The sequence below is a fragment of the Capra hircus genome, chromosome 20 (genome assembly GCF_001704415.2).
Source record: "Capra hircus breed San Clemente chromosome 20, ASM170441v1, whole genome shotgun sequence".
NCBI lineage: Eukaryota > Metazoa > Chordata > Mammalia > Artiodactyla > Bovidae > Capra > Capra hircus.
In genome coordinates, this window is record NC_030827.1 from 11415619 (window position 1) to 11440627 (window position 25009).

The 25009-nt window shown below is 42.0% G+C and overlaps 1 protein-coding gene across 2 annotated transcripts in view; it reads right to left on the minus strand.

The window, feature by feature from the left end:
• The window catches only part of PIK3R1 (phosphoinositide-3-kinase regulatory subunit 1), a 97179-nt gene that overhangs the window by 17289 nt on the left and 54881 nt on the right, over positions 1-25009 (minus strand). For both annotated transcript variants that reach the window (XM_018065533.1, XM_005694608.3), the window contains exons 3-7: positions 11055-11147; positions 10542-10616; positions 4197-4328; positions 3232-3433; positions 2931-3010 (exon numbers count right to left, since the gene is read on the minus strand). In XM_018065533.1, the coding sequence (XP_017921022.1) occupies positions 2931-3010; positions 3232-3433; positions 4197-4328; positions 10542-10616; positions 11055-11147 (582 nt within the window). The remainder of the gene's footprint in view (positions 1-2930; positions 3011-3231; positions 3434-4196; positions 4329-10541; positions 10617-11054; positions 11148-25009) is intronic.

Below are 25009 nucleotides of genomic sequence, written 5' to 3' on the forward strand. Positions count from 1 at the left end.
AAGCAAAGAGCTGGACAATACTTTCAGCTCTAAAGCAACGCTTTGGATGATGCTGTCACTTAAAAGTATTTACTGCTTTTTCAAACCTGGTAAAAATATCGAGCCATTATTTTTATCCTTTACAATTTATTTTGAATAAACCTTTGAAACTCTTTCAATGAAATGCTATTTCTTCTTCTCCCTTTCAAGTTGTACCTATTCTTCAAAGCCCGTTTCAAGTTCTGTGTTTTTCCCTACGAGTTTTTTCTGTCTATTCAATTACCCTAAAAAGTCACCAATCACATCTCTCAAATTCTTTTTATACTTCCAGTACACTCCCTCCCACCTAGAATTTAATGAGATGCTATGTGCTGATGGGTCTTATTTGAATTGACACGGTGCCTCACACATCATTAGTTCTGTCTTTGATTTCCAGTTCTAACTGGTAACAACTAGAAAAGGTATCTGTTTGCCCCATAATAGCCTTGCTTGTCCTCCACCCCCCAAATATCATTCAGGCATTCATTTCTATTCACGATAATAAAGTTACTGCAAATGAATGATTTATGACTGTTCCCTGGAGGTGCGCCAGTGTTGTTCTTCCCAGCCCCATGGGACGAGCACGTGTCAGGGTAATGATGAGACTCCAGGAAAACATCACGTTCCTACCAAGCCAAGGAAGTCAGTTCTCTAATCCGGGGTGCCCCGCTAATCATCTACACTGGAGCCATTCCTGAATACAAAGGTGTGGATGATGAGATACTCTCCTGGGGTGGGTGGGCTATTTTCACCAGTGAGAGGCAATGAAGCAACAAGTTAATTCCAAAGGTTCCATATGATTTCCAGAATCACATGAGAGATATCACACAAATGGGGAAATGCCTCCAACTTGGGTTTAAAAATTAATTGGATGCAGTTTGGGGGGGAGAGGCTGCATGAGTTCTGGGATAGTCGAGGAAATGTTCAAAGCTTTATCGATCATTTTCAACAGAGCTGATAGAACAAATCCACCCTTGAAATTGGCACACTAAATTCTCAGCAGAAAGATGTAGGTAGGGTCCATGACACAGCAAGCAGTCTTGAGCGTGCATGATGAAAAACAGTTACAGAGCAAGCTTTTCTTGGGTGGAATTAGGCTGAAACTAAGAAAGACATTTAGCCGGTTTACATCAGAAGCAGAAGCATCAAACTCCACCACTGATTCTAGTATACCCCGTGCAGTACAAATGCTTGAAAACTCTCATGGAATGAAATCGTTTGTGGGTCTCCGTCAAGCCGGGTCTGGCTTTTCACTTCCATGTTTTCCCCTCTTCTCTGGAGCAGGGTGGGGCGCTGAGAGGACTAGGAACCCCCGCTTTCCTTGCAAGCTGGGCGCAGCTCTGCCTGTCTCTGAGATGGACCTCCACAAGAATCAGGAGGAAATGAAAGATGGCAGCTCGATGCTTTGACCCAGGGTCCTGTCCTGTTCCTGCTGGTCCTCTTCCTCTCCACCCTGTGATCAGCCTAGAGGGGGTGGGCTATAAACAGCGCTAGTGCCATGGTCACACCGGCCCATCCCCGCCCCTCAGAGCACTTCTAACCTGTCACTGCATCATTTCCTACTGAGCCCAAAGGCAGCCTCTGAACACCAGCTCAGAGCTCCCTAACCATTTTCGAGTGATCTGAGCAGTCACACAGATGAAACTTTTCGGCCAACCCCAAAGCTGGGGCCTGCAGCCCCAGGACTACAGGCCAGGACTACACACCTAGGCCATACCTGTTAACATTCTCTGATGCAGTGGACCTACAATCCAGGATATCCCTGTTATATATCCTCCTTGCTGGGATCTGGAACATTCGGAATGGACCAGGCTTGCCTTATGGACTGTTTCTGCTACAGCTTTCACCTGTGGATCCCATATTTTGGGTCTGTCCATAGAAGTCCTGCCCAATACCTGCGTCATGAATGGTTACCTATCCCATCCTTTAGGTGGGTTTTAAGTTGAGGCCTTCCCCTTTCTGTCCACCCAGTTCAGATACAACTAAGCCTGGCTATGTAACATCCTTAAAAAAATGTGTGCACACATGCACACACACAAGCACAACATAGTGTACCAATGCATGGCTGATAACTGGGTTCCCATTGCTTGCTCATACAGAGATGAGTTTGGTAATCTGCATGAGTTACTTGTAATAAGCAATAAATTCATGATGTTTTAATTAAATTCAAGACATAAACTCAGACTACAAGCGATATTACTGGTCCTGAAACCTCTCACCTCACTTCTAGGGCCCTCATCACCATTTCTAAATGACCAGTTCACTTTTAATCAGTACACAGCAAAACACGGTTGTTTAGACTTTCCACAGTAGAAGAAAAATACATCAGTTTAGATAAAATCCACTGCTAGTTCCATCTGCATTTCCCACTTTGTTAAAAGGCTAATTGAATGCCAAGCTGCTTTCACAGAAGTGTATGGCTTGCTCTAACTTGTTGCAGTCGACCCCTATTTTCATACTGCTTGCATTACTAAAAATGTTTATTTTGACAAGACATTTCTTAGCCTACCTATTTCCAAAAAACACATTCCAAAATACTTTAAATTACATAGTAATTATAAACTCCCTACTTTATACGTATTAGAAAGAAAAACAGAAATGTCAACAAGTAAAATGAACGCCATAATTTATGCAACAACCAGAAGCATCAAGTTGAAGGGGTTGGGGGAGCATTCCCAACAACCCTCATCTAAAACCAAGATCATGGAAAATCCACAAATTCAAAAGCCACATAATACTGATTATATATGTAGCACCCAGATATTTTTTTCTTTAAATCATAAAGTAACATGTTATTATGAATCTCAATTTCATGAGAAACTTATGCTACTTCAAAGGAGGTTGAAAGCCACCATTTATCAGGCTCTAAAAATTGAACAGTGAGGAAATTTTAAAAGTTCAGAAGGCATTACCTGGTGCAGGCTGGCGTTCATTCCATTCGGTGGAGATTAAGATTTCTATAATTTTTATGAGGTGTTCAGTATTCTCAGAACTACAAAAAAAAAAAAAAGAGAGAGAGAGAGAGAGAGAGGTCTGTTAGAAAGCTTGTTGCCTAAACAACAAACTCATTTTCATTTCTGCACATCCAGGTGACTCTGTCTGATGGAAGTGTGCAAATGCATTTGTGAACTAATATCTTTAGAAGCCTAATGACCCACCACCTTAGGACTACCCTCATCACCCCCAAATCCAGGTTTCTCTTCTATCACTCACCTTGCTGCTGGGAATCTGAAAAGCAGAGGGCTGAAGAGTTCAGAAAGTACTCTCGCATTCAAAAGATTTTTGCTGGACGTTTGAGAGAGCTTGAAGAAATGTTTTAGCAAATACTGTAGCGTGAGCCAGTACTGATGAGGTATGCTGGGCGACCTAATGAGCTTCTTCAACAGCTGGATGTATTCTTCAGAACTCTGCACTTCTGTGAGTGAAAACAAAAAAGCAAGGAAAAGACTAAGAGACTGTTGGTAGCTATCAGTGACTAAACGCCTAGATATCCGTTCTAGCTACAGAGAAGTCGTTTAAAACGAAGGCACCAGAATCAGCAGAGTATGTTTGCTCTTCTCATTAGAAAAGGCATTATGAGAAAGTTGAAATCTCACGTCAAATGAAAACACAAGAAACTCTTGGTGTGCAGAACCCAGGAGGTTCTGGGTGTGCTGCCTTCTGTGGGCCAACTTCAAGTGTGATTGGCTAACTTGGAGGAGCAGCAGATAAATATCGCAGGTTTTAACTGTGAAGGTTACGAACCACAATTTCCTGTCCCCAGAGCACTTTAACTGAGCATTAGCTCCTGAAACAGAGAGTCTTCTTCCCTGAACTCATGTTCTACTGGAGGAAGGTGATGGGAACATCCCCAGCCCCTCAGTCCTAGCCCAGTTCCCTGAGTCCAGTGATGATGCTTGGTACTGTGAGGCATTCTCTGATGTAGTGGGCCTTAAAATACCGACAAAGGGTTCACGATTAGCCAAATTCAGCATGGGGATGCAAATGAGAACATGAGTCTTCTACTGGATACCCTGGAAGGGAGAGAGTTTGTGCTGATGGGACAGGGGTGGGGTGGGTGAGAAAAGAGTCTTACTAACATTTTCTAAGCAATCTCTCTTTATATGCAGCACTTGAGTTTACAAGTCCATCCACATCTCAACATATGTTCAAGGAGGCTCTCAGAGGAGACAACATACCTGGGGCTAAAGAAATCAGTTCACTGGAAACGGCTACCGGAATGACAGGATTCGGTAAGTCCACGAGATAGCGTTTGAAGGTGTCAGCTAAAACGTGCACATCGAACATCTCCAGGTCCAAGGAGGCGGCATCTGTTGATAGAAATGTGCAACAACAACAACAACAACAACAATCAGACCTGTTATGCACTGTTTGGGGCGATTTTCTGAACGTGCAACTTAAATGTGACGTGTGAAAGGAAGCAGGATGAAGACAAATGGAAGACGCCTGAGCATTTATTGGCAGTGTTTCTCTCAGGGGCTGTGCATGGCATTTCGAACGGAGCATTTCTCCTCGTGCAGGTCTGTCGCCCACACTGTAAGCATTCAGCATGAAGGCCCCTGCCCCTGCCCGTGGTGCCAGAACACATTCCCAGACTTCAGGGCAACAGAAGACAGAGCCTCTGCTGTGGGCTGAATTGAGTCCCCTGCAACTCCTATGTCAAAGCCCCGACTCCCAGCACCCCCACATACAAATGTATTTGGAGACAGGGCCTTTGAAGAGGTGTTTAAAATAAAAGGGGCCATTGGAGTGAGCCCTAGTCAACTGGACTGGCATTATAAAAGGAGAGAATTTAGACAGAGACACAGCAAAGGGGCACGCAGAGGACACGCCCCACGAGGACACAGCAAGGAAGCGGCCGCCTGGAAGCCAAGAAGCAGCCACACCTGCCAGGCTGCGACTTCGAGCCTCCAGGACGGTGAGAAAATAGACTTCTGTGTTTTAAACCATCCAGTCTATGGAATTTTGCTATGGCAGCCCTGGCAAACTATTGCATCCCATAACATCATTTGCAAATACGTTCTGGAGATGGGGGTTCTGCTGCCCTGGTGGAGAAGGGTTCTAAGGATGCTGAATCACATAGTAAAACCTTCCTGAAATCCCAATGAGGAAACATGAAATGCAATCCTGTCCCCAGATTTCCTAAAATCTGAGTTGTTCAATGTCAGTATCAATTTAACCCAAGAGAGTACAGACTGATTGATTTAACAGCAAGCGATTACAGAATTTTAGTAATCTCAAGAATAGCCATAAAAAAAATGTGAACATCCTTAGAATGTTTCTCCCTAGTACTAGACAGTATTCTGATAAAGGTATTATGAATTAAACCTGTGGGCACCGAACTATCTGGAAAGAAATATAAGATGTGCAATCTGTCCAGTAAATCCTTCATCTGGAAAAGAGGTCAGGCAATTCAACCCTGGGCTGATGTGAATCACAGCTGCTCTGTGAGTACCTGGGGTATAATGAGGCATACAGCCCAGTGGGAAGAAGTGCTGCTGGGGGCTGGAAGGACCACAGTCACTGCTGAAGGACGCACACTAGTGATGGGAAAGACGACTCAAGAGCAATTATCTGGGGACTCGTGTACTCAGTGGAGAACAGGGAAGCTGAGGAGCAAAATGCTACATCTTTAAACAGCTTTTTTTCATTAAAAAAAGTTTGTTTAGAGGGTAACTGCTTTACAATGTTGTGTTAGTTTCTGCTTACAGCAACATGAATCAGCTATTAAGCATACATGATGATAGCTCAGTTGGTGAAGAATCTGCAGGAGACCCTGGTTCAATTCCTGGATTGGGAAGATCCCCTGGAGGAGGGATAGGCTACCCACTCCAGTACTCTGGCCTGGAGAATTCCATGGACTGTATATTCCATGGGGTTGCAAAGAGTCGGACACGACTGAGCGACTTTCACTTTCATACATTTATCGCCTCCCTCCCACCCCCATCCTACCCTTCTAGGTCATCACAGAGGACCAACTGAGCTCCCGTGCCATACAGCAGCTTCCCGCTGACTGCTTTACACATGGCAGTGTATGAACGTCAGCCCTACTCTCTGTCCACCTGCTCCTTCCCCCGCTGCCACGTGTCCACAAGTCAGTTCTCTACGATCGCGTCTCTATTCCTGCCCTGCAAATAGGTTCATCAGTACCATTTTTCTAGATTCCGTCTATTTTCATTAATACACGATATTTGCTAAACAGCTTTATTAACCGGGCATTCAAGTAAGTCAGAAAGGAGCGCTGCTGAAGGGCGGATACCGCTTTTGGTGACTTGGATTCCAAGACAGTTAGAAACTAACTAGGAGAAGTAACCTAACTAGGAGACGGATGGGACGGGGTGGTGGCCTAGGAGAGGAGGAGAGAGAAGCGAAGTTCACTCGGAGACGTTCAGCTTGAGAAGGAGAAGCAGCATCCTGGATGCTCATGAACCAGGTGTGATACTGTATAAAGCACTCAGGTGGAGCTGGAAGCTACCAGAGTTGCTTGAACACATCGTCATCATAAGCCAAACCTGTCTCACCAGCTAGGTAGATCTTATGAAAGATAATCATATAATATCTCAAAGCTCAGAGATATCCATCTGGTAGCAAATACGGATAGGAAAAGAACGAAAAGGTGGAGAAGCAAGGGGTTAAACCACTTAAATGTCCCACAAAGAAGAAACCAGGTACATATCACATCTTTAGCTAAGTGTGGGGAAGGGCAAGACTAGGTCTCTGCATAAAGGATCCATGTGGAAAGCAATACAACTAGTGTGACTGTCAAAATTGTGTGTGCATCCCTGCTGGAGCATTCCATAGCTGCTGGCCACCGCCCCCCCGCCCCCCGCCCCCCACAATCAAATCACCTGTATACTCCATTTAATATTACTTTGCCCAGACATCTTTCTTAATTTGCTCATCCTAAAAAGAGTAATAAACCATTTTCGCAGTGAGGTATAAACTTTAAGATGCTAAATATTCCCCACGTCCTTCCCTCAGGCAGGCTATCTGCTGCCTTCTCTGTGCAGGAGCAGGGCTGATAAGCTATCCCTCTACTGGGACACTTCACACTATGGTAATTACGAGTCTCTCTCGGAGACTGACGGGCACTACGAGGCTGACGTCCCTCAAGGGCACAGACCGTGGCTCTCACTGGCTATTCTCACATCCCTCAGGACTCAACACAGAATGTGCTTGTTAAATGTTTGTGGGCTGGGCTACTCTGTGGGCTCAGGACTTTCCTGAGAGTGATGTTAACTCACCGAAGCCCTTCTCCAACACATGAGGTATTATTCCAAAGAGACTTAATAGCTTTTGGATGAAATAACCTTACTCTGAGTCTTTAGGTACCTCACCTTATGTCAAATTCCACCAGAACTGATGTAGTATGTTTTATTTATTTACAGATAACTTCTAGAGCTCCTTGGACTTTCTGACTTCTGTTCTAGAAGTCTCCTTTTCTGTATTAAAGCTATCCTAACATGCTTTTCCAAGAGCTGGACACAGCTGTCATGTGAGGACTGTGGAAGTTGGCTGAGTCTTCGGGTCTGGGTTGGGGGCATTTACACTCTCTTCCACCCTGCTTTTCAATGAGTCTGCGCCTGACAGGCAACCAGTAACCTCTCCTACATTTGGGCCCTTCTCCCACTGGAATGGAGTCCCCTCCCTGACTGATCTCTAGCTGAGTCAAGGGTTGTCAACTGGGGTCCTCAATTTTGCTGCCCTACTCCTGACTTCAGGAGACATCAGCCAGTACCTGCAGACAGTTCTGACTGTCACAAGAGGGATACAATCTCACTGGCATCTAGTGGGCAGAGGCCAAGAGTGCTGCTGAAATCCTACAATGCCAAGAACAGCTCCTTGACAACAAAGAATTATCCATCCTAAGATGTCCATGCAATGAGGCTGAAAAAGTCTGAATTTTAAAACTGAGGTATCTTGACATATGATTACCACAGAATGATTTCTTATTTGTATATACCATTGTTAAAGCCTCACCACAGTAAGTCTGGTTGATATCCACACAGTCACACATAAAAATTTTCTGCTTGTGATGATAACTTTTAAAGAAAAAACCTGAATCAGGTTAAGAGAAACCAAAAAGGTGGGGAGAAGGAGAATAATCCACACCATTAAAATTTTTAAAAAGACAATGTATTTTAGGGCAATACGGGGTGGTGGGGGGGAGAATAAGGACTTTTAGGGTCAGAACAATCTGCATGCAAGTCATGGCTTTATAAGCAGCAGTAACTTTTATACACAAGACTGATGTGTGGATGAAATAAAGTAACTTAGTGGGTGCTAATAAAAGTGGGCTGTGGTCCTCCACCCATGTCCACCCTCGTCTGACATTGGTGATTCGTGGGGTTAGTTAAAAGCCATGCTTTTTGTTTTTAAGTGACTTATCTCTGAGCTTCCTCCAGAGATAAATTTTTAATCTCTGGAAATCATGTTTTTTTTAAATAGACAAATACTCAAGCTAGAAACAGTCCTAAAGGATCCTCACTCCTAAACTGAGATAAAGTTTACTCTTTTTGTTTTGCCACAAAATTCACTTAAAAGCACAGAATCCAAGGAAAACCAGTTTTGTGTGTGTGTCTTGGTCTCAAACGAGGAGGAAAGCTGTCTATCAAAACAGCTTGTTGACTTGAACTTGGGTTATTTATTCCCTCTTACAGGTGGTGTGAAGATTTTTTTAAAAGCTCAACTGGATCATTTTGTTTTTGGTCACATTTGAAAACATTACTACTCTTTTTCAAATAACCCCCATTTCATCAGTCTCTGAAGTCTAAACATTTCCTGTGACTTTTAACATGCTCAATTTGACGAATTTTCTGACCAAAACATGTATCTCTAGTTCAATTGGCTAGGAAAAAATTCAGTGTTTCCTTAACACCCTGGTAAAGCTGTTAGAAGAAGAAGAAAAAAAGAAGAAAAAAAAAAAAAAAAAAAACCACGGCTTTTCACCTTGCTTTTTCTGCCAGTCAACTTCTAATGACCTACTCTGGATGTGTAGGAGGATGTACCCTGTGTTGTGTGTAAGACTGATTTCCATGTACAAAGGAAAAATGAAAGTTAAAAAAAATCTTTTTTCAAACTTCAAACATTTGGGTGGTGTGTTTCAAGTCAAACTATCGACTGATGAAGATCTAATCTCCTTCTTTTCCCAGAAACATCTTTTCTAGAAATTTTCATAAGCTGCCTCGTTTTGAAGCTGCCTCACACTTCAAATTTTTTTCATTTATTAAATATCACGTGGGTATTCTTTGCATAACTGTACATCTCAAAATGCTTCTTCTAAAACTAGATTTTACTTCTTTTGGTTCAAGCACCCAAATTCAGTTAAAACAGTGCAAGGCAAAAAAAATTATCAGTAAAAAGAAAAGAATTGTGAGGGAATAAAGGGTCTAAGAGATTGCCGAAGCTGATGTAGAAGATGATTTGCTGGAATGATGGCAAGTAAATTTATATTTTATAGTTGTATTCTGTATGGCAACGAGAGAAGGAACTAATAGTTAAGGTACCATTTGGTTAAATTAATGGATGCCATTTATGGTGTGCTAAGAATTGACTTGAATTGGCTCAATTCTTCCCAAGTGGTAACACATTGGTAACACGAAATTAATTGTATAGGAATATTTACACTACACTACAAACCAGGGGATCCCCCCCTTCTCCAAGAATTGGTTTACCAGCACACTACTAAATATAATAATATCATGATGTTGAAATTGTTAGTCACTCAGTTGTGTCCGACTCTCTGCTACCCCATGGACTATACTGTCCATGGAATTCTCCAGGTAAGAATACTGGAGTGGGTTGCCATTTCCTTCTCCAGGGGATCTTCCCAACCCAGGGATCAAACCCGGCAGATTCTTTACAGTGTGGTTATGTGGCTCAGCTGGTAAAGAATCCACCTGCAATGCAGGAGACCCGGGTTCAATGCCTGGGTTGGGAAGATCCCCTGGAGAAGGGAACATCGACCCACTCCAGTATTCTGGCCTGGAGAATTCCATGGACTGAATAGTCCATAGGGTCACAAAGAGTCAGACATGACTGAGACGACTTTCACTTTCACTTTACTTGATAAAAATATGGCATGAAAAGGAAGCAAGCAAGAAAGGAATGAAGACGGAAAAGAAGGGAAAAGGTCAGAAGAGACCTTTGTTAAATGACAGGTTCATAAGTACTTTTTCAACTAGTCCAGATGAACTGGGCGGAGGAAAATGACAGGTGAGCAGAATCAGAGAAATCCCAAGATGTTTCTCTCCTGTGCAATTCCTACAGGCCCACGAGGCTCATGGCTGTGATGCCAGCCAATGTGCCTGCTGGCAGACGGGCACAGACACCCCTGCTCAGGAGACAAACATCAAAGGCCTGCCCTCTTACAGGAAGAGCACAGAGGGAAGTGTGCCTGATTTCTGAGCTCCCTCCAAACCGAGGACGTTGCACGCTTAAGCTCAAGGGTTTTGCGCTTTACCTGAAACGCAAAGGTAAGAACCGTCTTTCCCTCTGTGTATTTCCAGCTCTCTGACACTCACCACAATCAAGAAGCTGTCGTAACTCGGCTGGGCTGCTGGAGCTCTGTGTTCTGTATAGAGTTGAACATTCCAGACCTAGGACACAAAAGAGACTGAGTATGCAAAACACAGCTCTCTGGGGAACCTGCAAGCCTGCAGCCAGAGAGACATTCCAGTTTTCAGCCAGTGTCTATTCGAGATGTGTACCGAGCATTCTTGGAAGTCAACTCCCACGATTCATCGTATTTGGCATATCAATACTTTTGGCAAAATCATCTGGCCACGGAGGAACAAGTTAATTCTATTTATTAAGACAGGGAGAATTTGAAAGTTCCCATATAGTAACTACACGTTAGTATGGAGTGAGAAGTCAAACAAGACTATCTCCCCAGGTCACGGCCACAAACAGCTTATGTATCCAGCGCAGGTGGGAGGAAGTGGATTCAATGAACGTCCACGCAACAGATACAAACGATGACACCCACGGGATCAGGCTATAACCTGTGAGCTGATTTCCCTGACCAGCTGGATTACCTTTCTTTTCAATGGCTTCCACGAGCTTGATAAGAAGCGGTGGAGCAACGTCAGGGGGTGCGAACTGCTCTGCAAGGTCCGGGAGAGTGGCAGCTGCAAATGAAAACAATGCTGCGGTTACGTCTGATTGAGGGTAATCCAACGCAGACAGCAGCAGCGGAAACGATCCCAACACGGCGTCACGGACTGCAATCAGGACAGCAGCAAACTCAGGCCAGGATGAAAGAGAGCGCCTGAGCAGGGCCCTGTGTTTAGAAGGCTCCTCTTAGGACACCACCCTCCAGCGCTGCCTCTTCCCACGGGGTGAGCTGCCTGGGGGACACACCTGCTGCTCCTCTCCTAGGACACAATCAGAAGGCTCCCCAGAAGCCCAGACCCCCTGCCTCAGGCCCATCCTTCTGAGCGCAGACCTAGCTCCCGCGTGCCCAGCTGGCCCAAGGCATGGGCTGGGGCGGAGGGAAGTGGGCTCAGGATGGAATGGAGTCTGGCTGCACAAGGTTCCGGCAGCACGGGGCCAAGCCAGGTGCGGACCAGCTCCCCACATGTCACCATGCTTTCAGGCAGAACTCGGAACCCAAGAAATCAAAATTCAAATCCAGCTTCCTGGTCATTGTGAAGATATAGCTGTCAACATAGGAAGATGGAACCACTTTTATCAAACCGTCTGTTAATGTGATTTTAACTTTCAAATATTCAGATGCAAGTTGCTTGGGCCTCCTTTGTGTTTTGCCCCAGGATCCACAAATGCCAAGCTGGGTGTACTATCAAATACAAAGCACGTACAAGTCCCCATGGACCTGCTATTGAAATGCCTTTATTGGCTTACACATGTTTTGGTCAGTTAATATCTTAACACATGTGATACTGTCACAAACTGTTCTTTCCATGCTTTTATTTACATATTTTACCAAATGATAACAGAAGAAAAAAAATCTAATTGGGTGACACACATAATGTCCTTCAACATTTGATAACTGTATTTTTCACTCCAAAAAATATATATAAATACCTTTCTCATAAGATACCAGAAGAGGGAGCTAAATATACGTACCTCAAATGTCTCAAAATGCAAAATATAGGTAAATGACAGTCTTTATGAAAATACCTAGCTGTGCAGTCTATTTATCAGCAACCCATAAATCACTTTTAGACACTTGAGGTTCATGGCTGTGTATGTACTCTCACATAGTTTATATAATCTAAGACTAAATATTGACCATTTTGTTTCAATGAGATTTCAGTGGTGTGACTTTTAAAGCCATATATCATGTTAAGCAAATTTCTAATGCAGCCCATCTTTCTAATAGTGAGATAGCGCAGAAAAACAACAGGCTCACAAGACAACAACAGTCAAGCAAGATTATGTTACACTCTGACCTCAGAAAATTAAGTATTGTTTATGTGATTTTGGAAACCCAGAGCCTGTAGTATAAGACCCTTCTATTCCCTGAGACAGCAACATGATTTTGCCCCCTAACTCTATTAGCCATACCAACTGCCGAGGATAAAAGGAAAAGAAAATCCTATAGCAGCACTCGCCAGAAGAACTTGCTGTGATAGTGGAAATGCGCTATTAGCTGTGCTACCCAGCCCTGAGCACCTGGAAGGTAACTCCTGCAACGGAGGAAGAGAATTTTCAATGTCTATTGATTTAAAGTGAAATAGCTGTAAACAACTACTGACCACAGTCCCGAAGAGCACAGTTCCATAGCCTGAACAAGGGCAAGTTTCGTCAAAAGCACATGAAAGATTCCTGAGTTGATTTTGTACTACAAAGACCCCACTATAAAGCCAGCCCTGAGCACCCAGCATCGGGACATGGGACTCAACAACGTCTGAACACAGGGCACATGAGGTTTATCACTGAGTTTCCTGGGCCACTTTGTCCTACTGCAACAGGACTTGAATGTACTTCGCACTTCATAAAAGCAGGGCAGGCACGCTACTGACCCGCCAGACAGTCACGATGCAGAAAGCTGAGTGGGAACTTCATCTCACCTGTGCTTCCGCCACCAACCTGAGCCTATGGATCACCTGGAGAACCTGGTACGCAGACAGACTGCTGGTACAACTGCAAACCCCCAGAATCAGAATACCCAAGAATGAAGCTAGTCATCTGTTTGGGGTTAGTAATAAGTTTTAGGACATGCTATTATGAGAAGCAAATCTCATGCAAGTGACCCCTAGCCACTGCCTGAAAAAAAAAAAAATCCAGCAATGACACTGCCCACATCTGTTAAAATATGAGTATACCTGAAAAGTCCTTAAAATAGAAGTATCTTGGGGTGGGGGGAGGGATACATTAGGAGATTGGGATTAATATATACACACTACTGTCTATAAAATAGATAATCAAGGGCCTGCTGCATAGCACAGGGAACTCTACTCAGTATTTTGCAGTGACCTATACAGAAGAAAATCTGAAGAAGACTATATATATGTATATATGAAACTGAATTGCTTGCTATGATGTGCACCTGAAAATAACATGATACTGTAAATCAACTACTCTTCAATAAAAAATGCAAATATCTTGAAAGTTTCTTTTTAACTAGTCTTTTTAATTGAAAGCACTGTAAATTAAAAAAAAATACTATAAGAGAGCACAGCATCTCATTTCCTCTGGTAAATTATAAACTACTTCCTTTTGCCTTAGATTGTCAGCTCACAAAAAATATCCTCCCCTACAGATGACTTCTACACCAAGCAAAATGAAATTTCCTATCAGCACATGTAACAGGAGAAAAACACAAAGGTAGAGATCAGATGTAGAGAAATATTACTAATTAGAACTCACTGTAGCATCTCTTAACCTTCTCAAATTTAAAGATCTCAGCATACACCAAAGTGCAAAAAGCTAAAGATTAAATAGTAAATACATGAACCCACATATCCGCACAACATTCATCCAACTAACATGTCTAGTTCTTCTTTCTCTTCCCTCATAAATTACACAGGCATTTTTTTTAATTAAAAAAAAAAAAGTTGGCAACCAAAGATGGAATTGCTTAATAAAAGTTTATCTTCTCCCAGAATCTTATCAACATGATCATTTCTGCAAGCAAATATGAAAGTTAAATTAAGTGATAATTAAAGATTTCACCTAACTGTGATTGAAATGTGCACCCAACAGTTGTTATATTACTGGGCTGGCAAATACTACATATAAAACTCTTATTTCTTCATTTCAGTTTGAAGGAGGGAAAAAAAAATCTTTCCTAAGTCCTTTCAATGTTTCTTTGGCAAAACATGGTAGTTTGCTTTCCATATCCTGAGATGCAAAGTATCATCTCTTTCACTCATACAAGTGCAACATGAAGTTTCTAAAAAGCACTGCTATCAGGTATCTATAATAACACCCTTCTCAAAGTACACCCCAGAATATTTTAAAAAGAAAAATATTAGACGTATGCAGTAGGAAGTACAGGTACTCCTTTGTAACACATCGGGTGAATTTATCACTGCATCTTTTTTTAATATTGAAAAAAGCTTATTACTCAAACGTATACATCATTACAACTGATTAAAAGTTTTGCAATCCTTTAAAAAGTAAATTTTACAAAGACACAACGTTTTTTAAAATAACAGTGCAAGGATTTCCTATTCTGTAGTACAATATCTATGATTCAGTCCATTTCCCTTAAAAATATTTAAAAACAGGGGATGTGAAAGCTTTACCCAAGAAACTTACGAAGTTCACATTTTCTACTTTGAGTATTTGGATCAATTAACAGTGAAAGTCTAAAAAGCATTTTAAAGCAAAGTATTAATTATTTCAACGAAGATCAACTATTCCTTTAGTTTTATTAAATACTCAAGGTTAATATTTACACTTCTGTTAGATCCCATTTTAAAGAATTTCAGCAGGAAATGACAACTGCTAAGAAGTACCAAATTTGGCAAGTTGTTCTTTGAAAAGTCCTTGATAAAGTACATCATACAGGTCAATAAACTAAAACATAATGGAACTCATATACACACACACAATATGGAGGTCATATATGGTGACCATTAAACGAAATACAAATTAGCAGAGCGTCATCCTCATCAAGTTTACATATAAATTCTCATTTGATTTCACCTTACAGACAGATTTGTATACCTGAATGAGGAATGTTTTTTGGTTTTTGAATGCTGGTGTAATCAGTGTAAACGTGTGGAGAGCCAAGTCTACTCTTAAAGCTGGGTGAATTTTAGATTCCTCTACTATAAACCAACACCAGTTTTTCACTTAGCTGAATCACTTTTCATCAAGAGAAATCAGTATTACTTAAAGAGAAAGAAGACAAGAAAGAACAGCAGAAGGCTCTAAAAGTGATGGTGAAGCCAAGATGCATCTTGTTTAAAAAAAAAGAGAGAGGAATCAGCCTTTTACAGGAACACCAATGAACTAGTCATACTGTTTAAGAGCCCGCTCATTGGAAAGACTGAGGGCAGGAAAAGGGGGTGACAAAAGGAGGAGATGGTTGGACGGCATCACCGACTCGATGGACATGAGTGTGAGCAAACTCCAGGAGACAGTGAAGGACAGGGAAGCCTGGCGTGCTGCAGTTCCATGGGATTGCAGAGTCAGATGCCACTGACCGACTGAACAACAACCAGCTAACGAGCTAGGTGTCCCGGGCTGTAGAAAAGAATTCTTGAGGACACATCAGTCCGTCAGTTCGCTCACTCAGTCGCATCTGACTCTTTGCAACCCCATGGCCTTCAGCACACCAGGCTTCCCTGTCCATCACCAACTCCCAGCGCTTGCTCAAACTCATCAGATGCTGGATTTCCCACTCATTCTATTTCTCCCCCTTCGCCCTGGCGACAGCCAATCGCATGCAACAGAAGAGAGCCTTCCCTCCCAATGGAGGCCCTTCCCTCCCGACGGAGGCCCTTCCCAAATCACTAACATGGACAGGCCTGAACAGTCCTTGGGCGCCAGTGGTGTGTGGGAGACAGTGGCATTCCTCATGTTCAACGGTGCCAACGCCGCTACAAAGTGCAAGATGAAACCAGCACACAGCTGCACCTTTTGGAGGCCTTCTCCATAAAAAAAGATATTTTAGAATTAGGGCCTGGCAGGGACGAATGGAAAATTTAAGCTGAAATTCTGGGACTCCAGAAACGGCCCAAGCCAAGTATTTCATTACTGATGGAAGCAGCTTGGAAGCACATAAAAAGCTGCCACTTACCTTTTAAAATGTAGTACAAATAAACAGAAAAGAAAGTATATGCAAAGCGTGGATCAATACTAAATCAAGATGCTTGCCTATTAACTGTTGCTCAATCAAAACTTTTTTCCACCTGGAACAATCTCTCTCATTCTTTCAAATGAAAAATGGACATGCTGGTAGGCTAAAATATAACAAATCCCAATAATACTTTTCTTAAATAAACCTTATAAGCACATTCATACTTTATGCTTATAATGGTTAGTACTCTGAACGTTTAAACTTCTCAAGTTCTGTGGGCAAAGCCATAACAAATGCTGGCTAAGGCAATGCAGAAAAAAGCTAAACAAACAAACAAATCCCACAAAAATAAAATAATCATGAGTTCCTTAACTTTGTAACTGTTTAATGAGCAGTAGAGAAATTACTAAAAGCACAACTTTAAAGCCAGAGACCTGGGTTTTAACCTTGGTTTTGCCACTTACTGAGTATAATCTTGGGTATGTTAATTTAACTTGAACCCCAGTTTCTTCACCTGTAAAATGGGAATAATTTTAAGTGCAGCAAGGATTAATGAATAATATATAAACAAACATGGGTAAGCACAGTGCCTAGGATGTAGCAAGCACAAGCTAATGAGTAGTTATTATTAATTTTGAATTATCCATTCAATCTTTTTTATTATTATTCATAGATTTTTAAAATACCCAAAAGCAATGGTAAGTTTTAACACCAGAAATTATTAATTAAGACAGAATTCTCAACAGTTTTTTTTTAAGGTGGCAAACAGGAAACATTTAATTAGAGTAGATATCTGCATTTTGCCTTTCTATATATAAAAAAACACTCAATATCTTTTTAGAAATCATATCTAAATTATCACATGATTTTCACTACAGTGCACTTTTTCCCTGTAAGGACTATCTATTTGAGATACTATGCCTCAGTTTTCTGAATGTAAAAGAAAGATGTGGTTGGAATGATACTGAACTTGGTAGAAACTAGGATTTTTCTTTTGGAGTAGCAGGAAGAAAAAAAACACGAGCAACTGAAAAATGGGAATAGAAAGTAAATATCAAAGGAAATCTTCAGCCATAACTACACTATTTTAGGCATAACTAGTTGGAGGGAATTAAAGAGTTGTCAACAGATTTAAACAAGAAGTTTGCAAATCTTTTCAGATCCCCTAATTAGTCTTTAATACCTTTAAGTTTTATCTTCTCCCATTTATCTCTTCTGCTCCACAGCTGAAAAAAGGGATCTGAGATCCTCTGCCCATCTAATTTATTTCCAGACAAGAGACTAGTCCAGGAAACAAACAGCAGGCAAAGACTTTATTAAACATAAGCAGACATTAGTTTCACTTCTGATGGCCTTGGCTGAAGTCTAGGCATTGAGATAATTGAAATGCAAGATTACACTTAATCTTTGACAGGCTAGCCTAATTAATTGTGATTCTTATCACCTAAATTGGAGTCTGATTTAAAGATTACCATTTATAGCACATAGCAAATTAAGATGCTGAGCAAGAGATAAATGGGGAAGAGAAAAAGACTTCTTCCTCTCCCCACACAGAAAATAATTCGTAGTTGAGTCCCTAGGATCTGGGAGCCTAATGGTTTATAAGAAAAGGTGGGATCCTTTGGTTGGTCGGCTTAGAAAGATTTCATACAAAGTGTGCTGAGAGGCCCCAAAAGGGAAGGAAAGAGAGGAAGAATCCTGTGACTCAAACCCAACGGGCGCTTGACCATTTATTGAGTGAATGACTATTACGGAACATCAGTCAGGAATCACACCTCCACACTAAGCGTTTTACAGACAGGCTTTCACTTATTTTTCACAGCAGTTCCTTACCACCCTCAATTTAAAGGCAAGGAGACTGAGAGAAATGAAGTCATTTAATCACAAACCTCCTGAATAGTGTCCCTGAGTTCAGCTTGGACCTGTTTCTCTCCACCAGGATCTTATTTCTTCTTTTCAAAGACAGAAACCTGTGATAAGTTTCCCCAAATTTTCCACCAAGGCTCCCTAGTTTAAGGGTAACTGTAGCAAGGGACTCACGTGTCACACAGTGGATGCTCCCCAAATGGGCAGCTATAGTATTGATACTTTCTGGTGTCTTCAAGTAAAATGACTCTAATAATACCAGTTTTTGCACTCCCCACCAAATAAACAAAGGATGTTCAAGCTACCACGCGATTGCACTCATCTCACACTTAAGCAGAGTGATGCTCAAAATTCTCCAAGCCAGGCTTCAATAGTACATGAACTGTGAACTTCCAGATGTTCAAATTGGATTTAAAAAAGGCAGAAGAACCAGAGATCAAATTGCCAACATCCATTGGATCATCAAAAAAGCAAAAGAGGTCCAGGAAAACATCTACTTCTGATTTTTTGACTATGCCAAAGCCTTTGACTGTGTGGATCACCACAAACTGTGGAAAATTCTGAAAGAGATGGGAATACCAGACCACCTGACCTGCATTCTGAGAAATCTGTATGCAGGTCAACAAGCAAAAGTTAGAACTGGATATGGAACAACAGACTGGTTCCAAATTGGGAAAGGAGTATGTCAAGGTTATATATTGTCACCCTGTTTATGTAACTTATATGCAGAGTACATCGTGTGAAATGCTCGGCTGGATGAAGCACAAGCTGGAATCATGATTGCCGGGAGAAATATCAATAACCTCAGATATGCAGATGACACCACCCTTATGGCAGAAAGTGAAGAACTAAAGAGCCTCCTGATAAAAGTGAAAGAGGAGAGCAAAAAACTTGGCTTAAAACTCAACATTCAGAAAACGAAGATCATGGCATCTGGTCCCATCACTTCATGGCAAATAGATGGGGAAACAATGGAAACAGTGAGAGACTTTTTTTGGGGGCTCCCAAATCACTGCAGATGGTGACTGCAGCCATGAAATTAAAAGACTCTTGCTCCTTGGAAGATAAGCTAAGACCAACCTAGACAGCAGGTTAAAAAGCAGAGACATTACCACTACACAACAAAGGTCTGTGTAGCCAAAGTTATGGTTCTTCCCATTGTCATGTATGGATGTGAGAGGTGGACTATAAAGAAAGCTGAGTGCCAAAGAATGGATGCTTTTGAACTGTGGTGCTGGAGAAGACTCTTGAGAATCCCTTGGACTGCAAGGAGATCCAACCAGTCAACCAGTCAATCAATCCATAAAGGCAATCAGTCCCGAATGTTCACTGGAAGGACTGATGCTGAAGCTCCAATACTTTGGCCACCTTGACACAAAGAACTGACTCATTGGACAAGACCCTGATGCTGGGAAAGACTGAAGGCAGGAGGAGAAGGGGACGACAGAGGATGAGATGGTTCGACGGCATACTGACTCAAAGGACATGAGTTTGAGCAAGCTCCAGGAGTTGGTGATGGACAGGGAGGCCTGGCGTGCTGCAGTCCATGGGGTAGCAAAGAGTTGAACATGAGTGAGCGACTGAACTGAACTGACCAAATAAATAAGCCAGTACATTGCCCCTCACTAGAAAATACCCTGAACTTCAGATCCTGATGGTCCTAAAAAGAAAACAATGGGAGCCCCGTTAATAACATGAGGGAGGTGGGGGCTCCAGGTGAGTCATGCTCTCTCTCTCAGGGGCAGGGTGGACCATGGAAGCACACCCTTCTCTCCCACTTTCATCTAATAATAGATTTCACGGTCAAGTGCAGAAAAAGTAAGAAATGCTTTATGTAGGCTCTTTCAATGAAACTTGAGAGGCACCAACCTTATAAGAATCGAAGGGTCCTCTTATCAGGAGAGGGCTAAGAGAAACCGAACAGAAAGATACTACTGGGGAAGCCAGAGGCCAGAATGAAGCATCTCAGTGGAGGCTGGAACCTTATAACTAACAGGACATTACCTGACCAAGGAGGGCATGCAAAGGGGTCTCCTGCCAAAGTGGCAAAGCTGTCCAGTGAGGCCATTTTAAGAAAGCCTGGATGGAAATCAGAGAAAAGAACCACTAGATTCACTCCAGTAACTAAAGAGAGCAAGGCTTTTTCTCTGACAATTTTGAATATGGCAGAAAGAACTGTACAGTGAATGTGGATATCCTAGATTTTATTATTAACATTTTACTATATTTAATTACATATCTTTCCATCTGCCTGTTTTACTTTTTTGGATGAATCTCAAAATAAGTTGCAGAAATCAGTTGCCATGGACTAAACCACATCCCTCCAAATTAATATGTTGAAGCCTTACTCCCAACGTGATATTCGGAGATGTAACCTTTGGAAGTAATTAAACTGAGATAAAATCATAAGGGTGGGGGCCATCACGATGGGATTAGTGCCCTTGTAAGAAGAGATACCAGAGAGCCCCAATATGTGCTAAAGTCACTCCAGTAATGTCCAACTCTTTGCGACTCCATGGACTGCAGCCCTCCAGGCTCCTCTGTCTGTGGGATTCTCCAGGCAAGAATACTGGAGTGGGTGGCTATTTCCTTCCCCAGGGGATCTTTCTGACCCAGGGATCGAACTCACATCTCTTAACGTCTCCTGCATTGGTAGCTGGGTTCTTTTTACCACTAGTGCCCCCCAACATGTGAGAACACAAAACAAGCTACTGTACACTGTCCAGGAAAGGGCCCCCGCCAGAACTCAACCACACTGGCACCTGATCTCAGACTTTCAGCCACACGACCTGAACTGAGAAACTACTTTTTGTTGTTGCTATTTAAGCCACTTTGATATGGTATTTTGTCATGACAAACCTAACACATCAACACATTACACCCAAAGAGAGGAAAGAAGCTATAAATCTAGGCGGGGGCGGGGGCGGGGGTGGGAATCAATGTCAAATACCAATTCTATAGGTATTTAGTAAACGTCCTCTTTGTCAGATAGAATATTCCCCACGGCAGCCACTTGGGGCAGTGCTTCCTGAACTTTAATGTGTATTAATAACCTGATTCAGTAGATCAGGGTGAGGTTCGGGATTCTGCATTTCCAGCAAGCTCCCAATTGATACCCAGCTGCTGGTCCTCAGACCACTCTGAATAGCAAGGATTGGGCCCACCAATTGGAGAGAGAAAATCAGATCACTGTGGGAGACAAACTCTCAACAATTAACCTTCACACACTGATAACTTGTCACTTAAATTGCCCTGGGCTTCACAGGCTGATGTTACACCAGATCTCACAGCCCAATATCCAAATATGTGTCAGGCAGGTGATGGGTCTGGCTCTCAATTTTAATTAGATCTGCTATCATAGCCAATTAGGGGCTTCCCTGGTGGTTCAGCGGTTAAAGCGTCTGCCTGCAATGAGGGACACCTGGGCTCGATCCCTGGGTTGGGAAGATCCCCTGGAGAAGGAAATGGCAACCCATTCCAGTATTCTTGCCTGGAGAACCCCATGGACTGAGGAGCCTGGTGGGCTACAGTCCACGGGGTCGCAAAGAGTCAGACATGACTGAGCGACTTCACTTTCACTTTCTATCATACCCAACTAGATATCAGAAGAGAGAGATGAGCATTTTTCTTCTCTCCCAAGGCTAAGGGTCACCAGCAGAATGGAGACCAAGGTGTGATCTTATTACTGTTGCTCTGTGCCTCTGTGTACCACTGTGTGGGAAGAGATCACGTGAGTTACCATGTGCCCAAGATCCCACAGAAATTCAGGCCAAGGGCTAGAACCCCGTCCTGATGCCCACACAAGAGCTTTTCCTACCTTGCCACATTCAGAGGACTCAGTTTGTTAAACTGCAGGGTGGGTGGGAGGGAGGAAGGTAAGGAAACGTTAGGAAAGCTGACCTGACAAGCTACTCCTACTACAACCAGTGGTTTCTATGTACTGAACAATTAGTGTTGGAAACTGCTCAGCACTTGGTGCACTTCCCCTCATTTAGTGTGCTGAACTTTGTGTGCTATTATGATTGTCCCCATTTTACAGAGGAGGACACTGAGGCCAAGTTCAGCACGTCGGCCGTAAAACCACTCCATGAACCTCATTTCCTCCTTACGCAGACACGCCGCATATGCCCTTCTGGAGGTTACGAGCCACGAGAAGCGGGTGGAAAGTCCTTGCAGGAAGCCAATGGTACAGCACGTGGCAACAGGAGGCACCCACAGCTACCCCCTTACTGACAAGAGGTGCGACTGTTCAGCCTGAGCTTGGACTAGAGGGCCAGCTTCTCACCATCACCTCAGCTTTATCAGGACTGAACCCTCGCCAGTCTACCCAGCCAGGCTAAATATTTTCAGGACAGCATTTATTCAATGTTTTCTCATAAGGCTAAACTAAGCACATTCTTCCCCAAGGATGTAATGGGTTTTATTTAGCTAAATATAGCTGACTAACTTATCACTTTCTGCAAGGTGCAGATGGACTTTTTTTTTTTTTTTTTTTTGGTTAATCATCAGATAGGGAAAGGGCCCCGCAAATAATTTACCAAAAAAAAAAAAAAAATTAAAGATTTACATAGTAACTTATATTTCAAAGAGTCCAAAATGAAATATTAATGTGGTATGCCTGCTTAATGAGGACAAGGGAGTTAAAATGCTCATGATCAAAGAGGCAGAGAAAAGGAAAAAGATGATGTGTCCACAGGATTAGAAAGAAAAAGGTGAGAAAGACAAGGGACCTGAAAATAACAATAGAAATACCCTGTCAGCTAACAGAGAAAACTAAGCAAGGAAGAGATAACTTCATCATGCTTTTTGATTAAATGTGTTTTTTTTAATCACAGAAAACTAAGCAATTCATATATACAATAAGGGATAGCAACTGTGAGATAAAAGCAAACACAACCATTAACAATTGTGTGAGGAATCGCGTTTTTAAAAAATAGAGTGATGCTTTTACTACCTCAGACAAATGTGAGTAATTCTGGTGGGTTAATAAATTCTCCATTTTCACAATGTACAACAATCATTTGTGAAATGAACACAAGGCTATTCACCCCTCAGCTAAAGTCCATGGACTTGTTCTGGATATAATTTTCTTTTTAAGGATAACAATTTTAGATGGGTCAGTATTGGCAGCAGTTGGATCCTATCATTAAATTCTCAAAAAAGCACAGGGTAATAAATAGTACTATGCTACAGAGACTTAATTGTGCCAGACCAATCTACCATTTTCTTCCCCCCAAAGTGCGACTAAAAAAAAAACCAGAAAAACGAGAAACAAAAAAACCAACTGGGTTGGTCCTACAGATAGAACAGAAGCAAAATATAAAATGAATTAATTATAGAAAGAAATCTGACTACATTCCCAAAAAAGACCAGAAGTGAGCTACAAAATATAGATTTTTTAGGTATATTTTCAGTAATTGCTTAAAAGTCAGCAAGGACAACATGGCTTTGTCAAATATTATAATACAATACGTGGTCAAAGAAAAGGAGTGAAGTAACAAGTTAAGCTTAACCCAGATACAGAAGGATTCAATCAGTCATTCTTATCAACATCTTCGATTAACAGACAATACACTGGTAACAATTTGTGGATATCACCGTGTGAGATTGGTCAGAAAAATGCTAGTCTCCTACAACTGAAAGACCTGTGACGTTGTCACGAAAAAGGACCCAGCCGCCTGTCTTAACCACCAGAACCACCTGCACCCCCCGTCACATTCTGTCCGCAGCTGCAAGGGGAGTGACGGCCTGAACCACAGGAACCAGCTGCGTACATTTTGTTCTATTAGATTAGGCCTCAGTGACCCCATGAATTATGAGCTGTCAACTACTTCTTCATCTGCTATAGAATATGCTTCTTAGAAATTGCGGCTATAAATAAGTCAACAGACGTTTTTTGCTGACTTCAACAGGAGCTTTTAAAAGGGGCTAAACCTAAGCGAATTAATCCAAAAGGCTGTAGAAGGTTTCCCCCTGTTGGTCACTTGTTGCATTAGTCTTTTAAAGACTAAAGTCTTTCATTTCAGCCTGTAAAATACTTCCTGGGTATTACCTGAATGTAATCTGTTAAAGAAACTGAAAATTAGGGTCCTAAAATACATTGCCAGACTTTCTTTGACTTCTGTTAAAAAAAAAAACACACACACACTGCTAAAATGCCATACCTATGCAAGATTGTTACTGTATCATATGAAAAACAACCCAGAAGCCACTGTGTCATAGTCAGGAAAAAAAAAAGCAACAGGCAAGGACGAGTTCTAGATCTGTCAATAACATATTGGGAACTTTGGGAAAGATATTTAATACCTCTGGGTCTTCACTTCTGTATCAGTGAAGTGGTAAGGATTAGATAAGTTCTAAAGTAACTACTAGTCCTTATAATTCCATGATTTGAAGATAAAAGTCAAGGAGATCATAAATTGCACTTAATCATAAATTACTGTAAAAATAACTCTATATTCCAGTTAGCCACCGTGTTGCTATAAATCTGACAAAAATCACAGGTGCCTGGGAGATGGCTGGTGTTGGCCCCAAGCAAAAACTTACTTCAAATAACTGAGTGGGGGGTAAATTAAATAAAGTCAGTAGAAAAATGGCCACATTTAGTTGTATTTCATTCTTACACTTTAACCCATCATTTCTAACAGAGGAGGGGAAACTTTTTTGAAAGTTTTTAAGTGAGATATAAACTTCCACTTTTCCAGGATGAATAGTAAATTCAAGAAGAACTAAAATCTCTCTCCCGTTTCAGTAAGTGGGTCTAATGGAAGACTACTAACCACATGTTCTTAAGTGTACTGCAGTCACTGCTGCTGCGAGTCAGGGAATCTAACACTAACTGGTTTCTATCCAGCAGTCTCCAACCTTTGTGGCACCAGAGGCTGGTTTTGTGGAAGACGATTTTTCCAT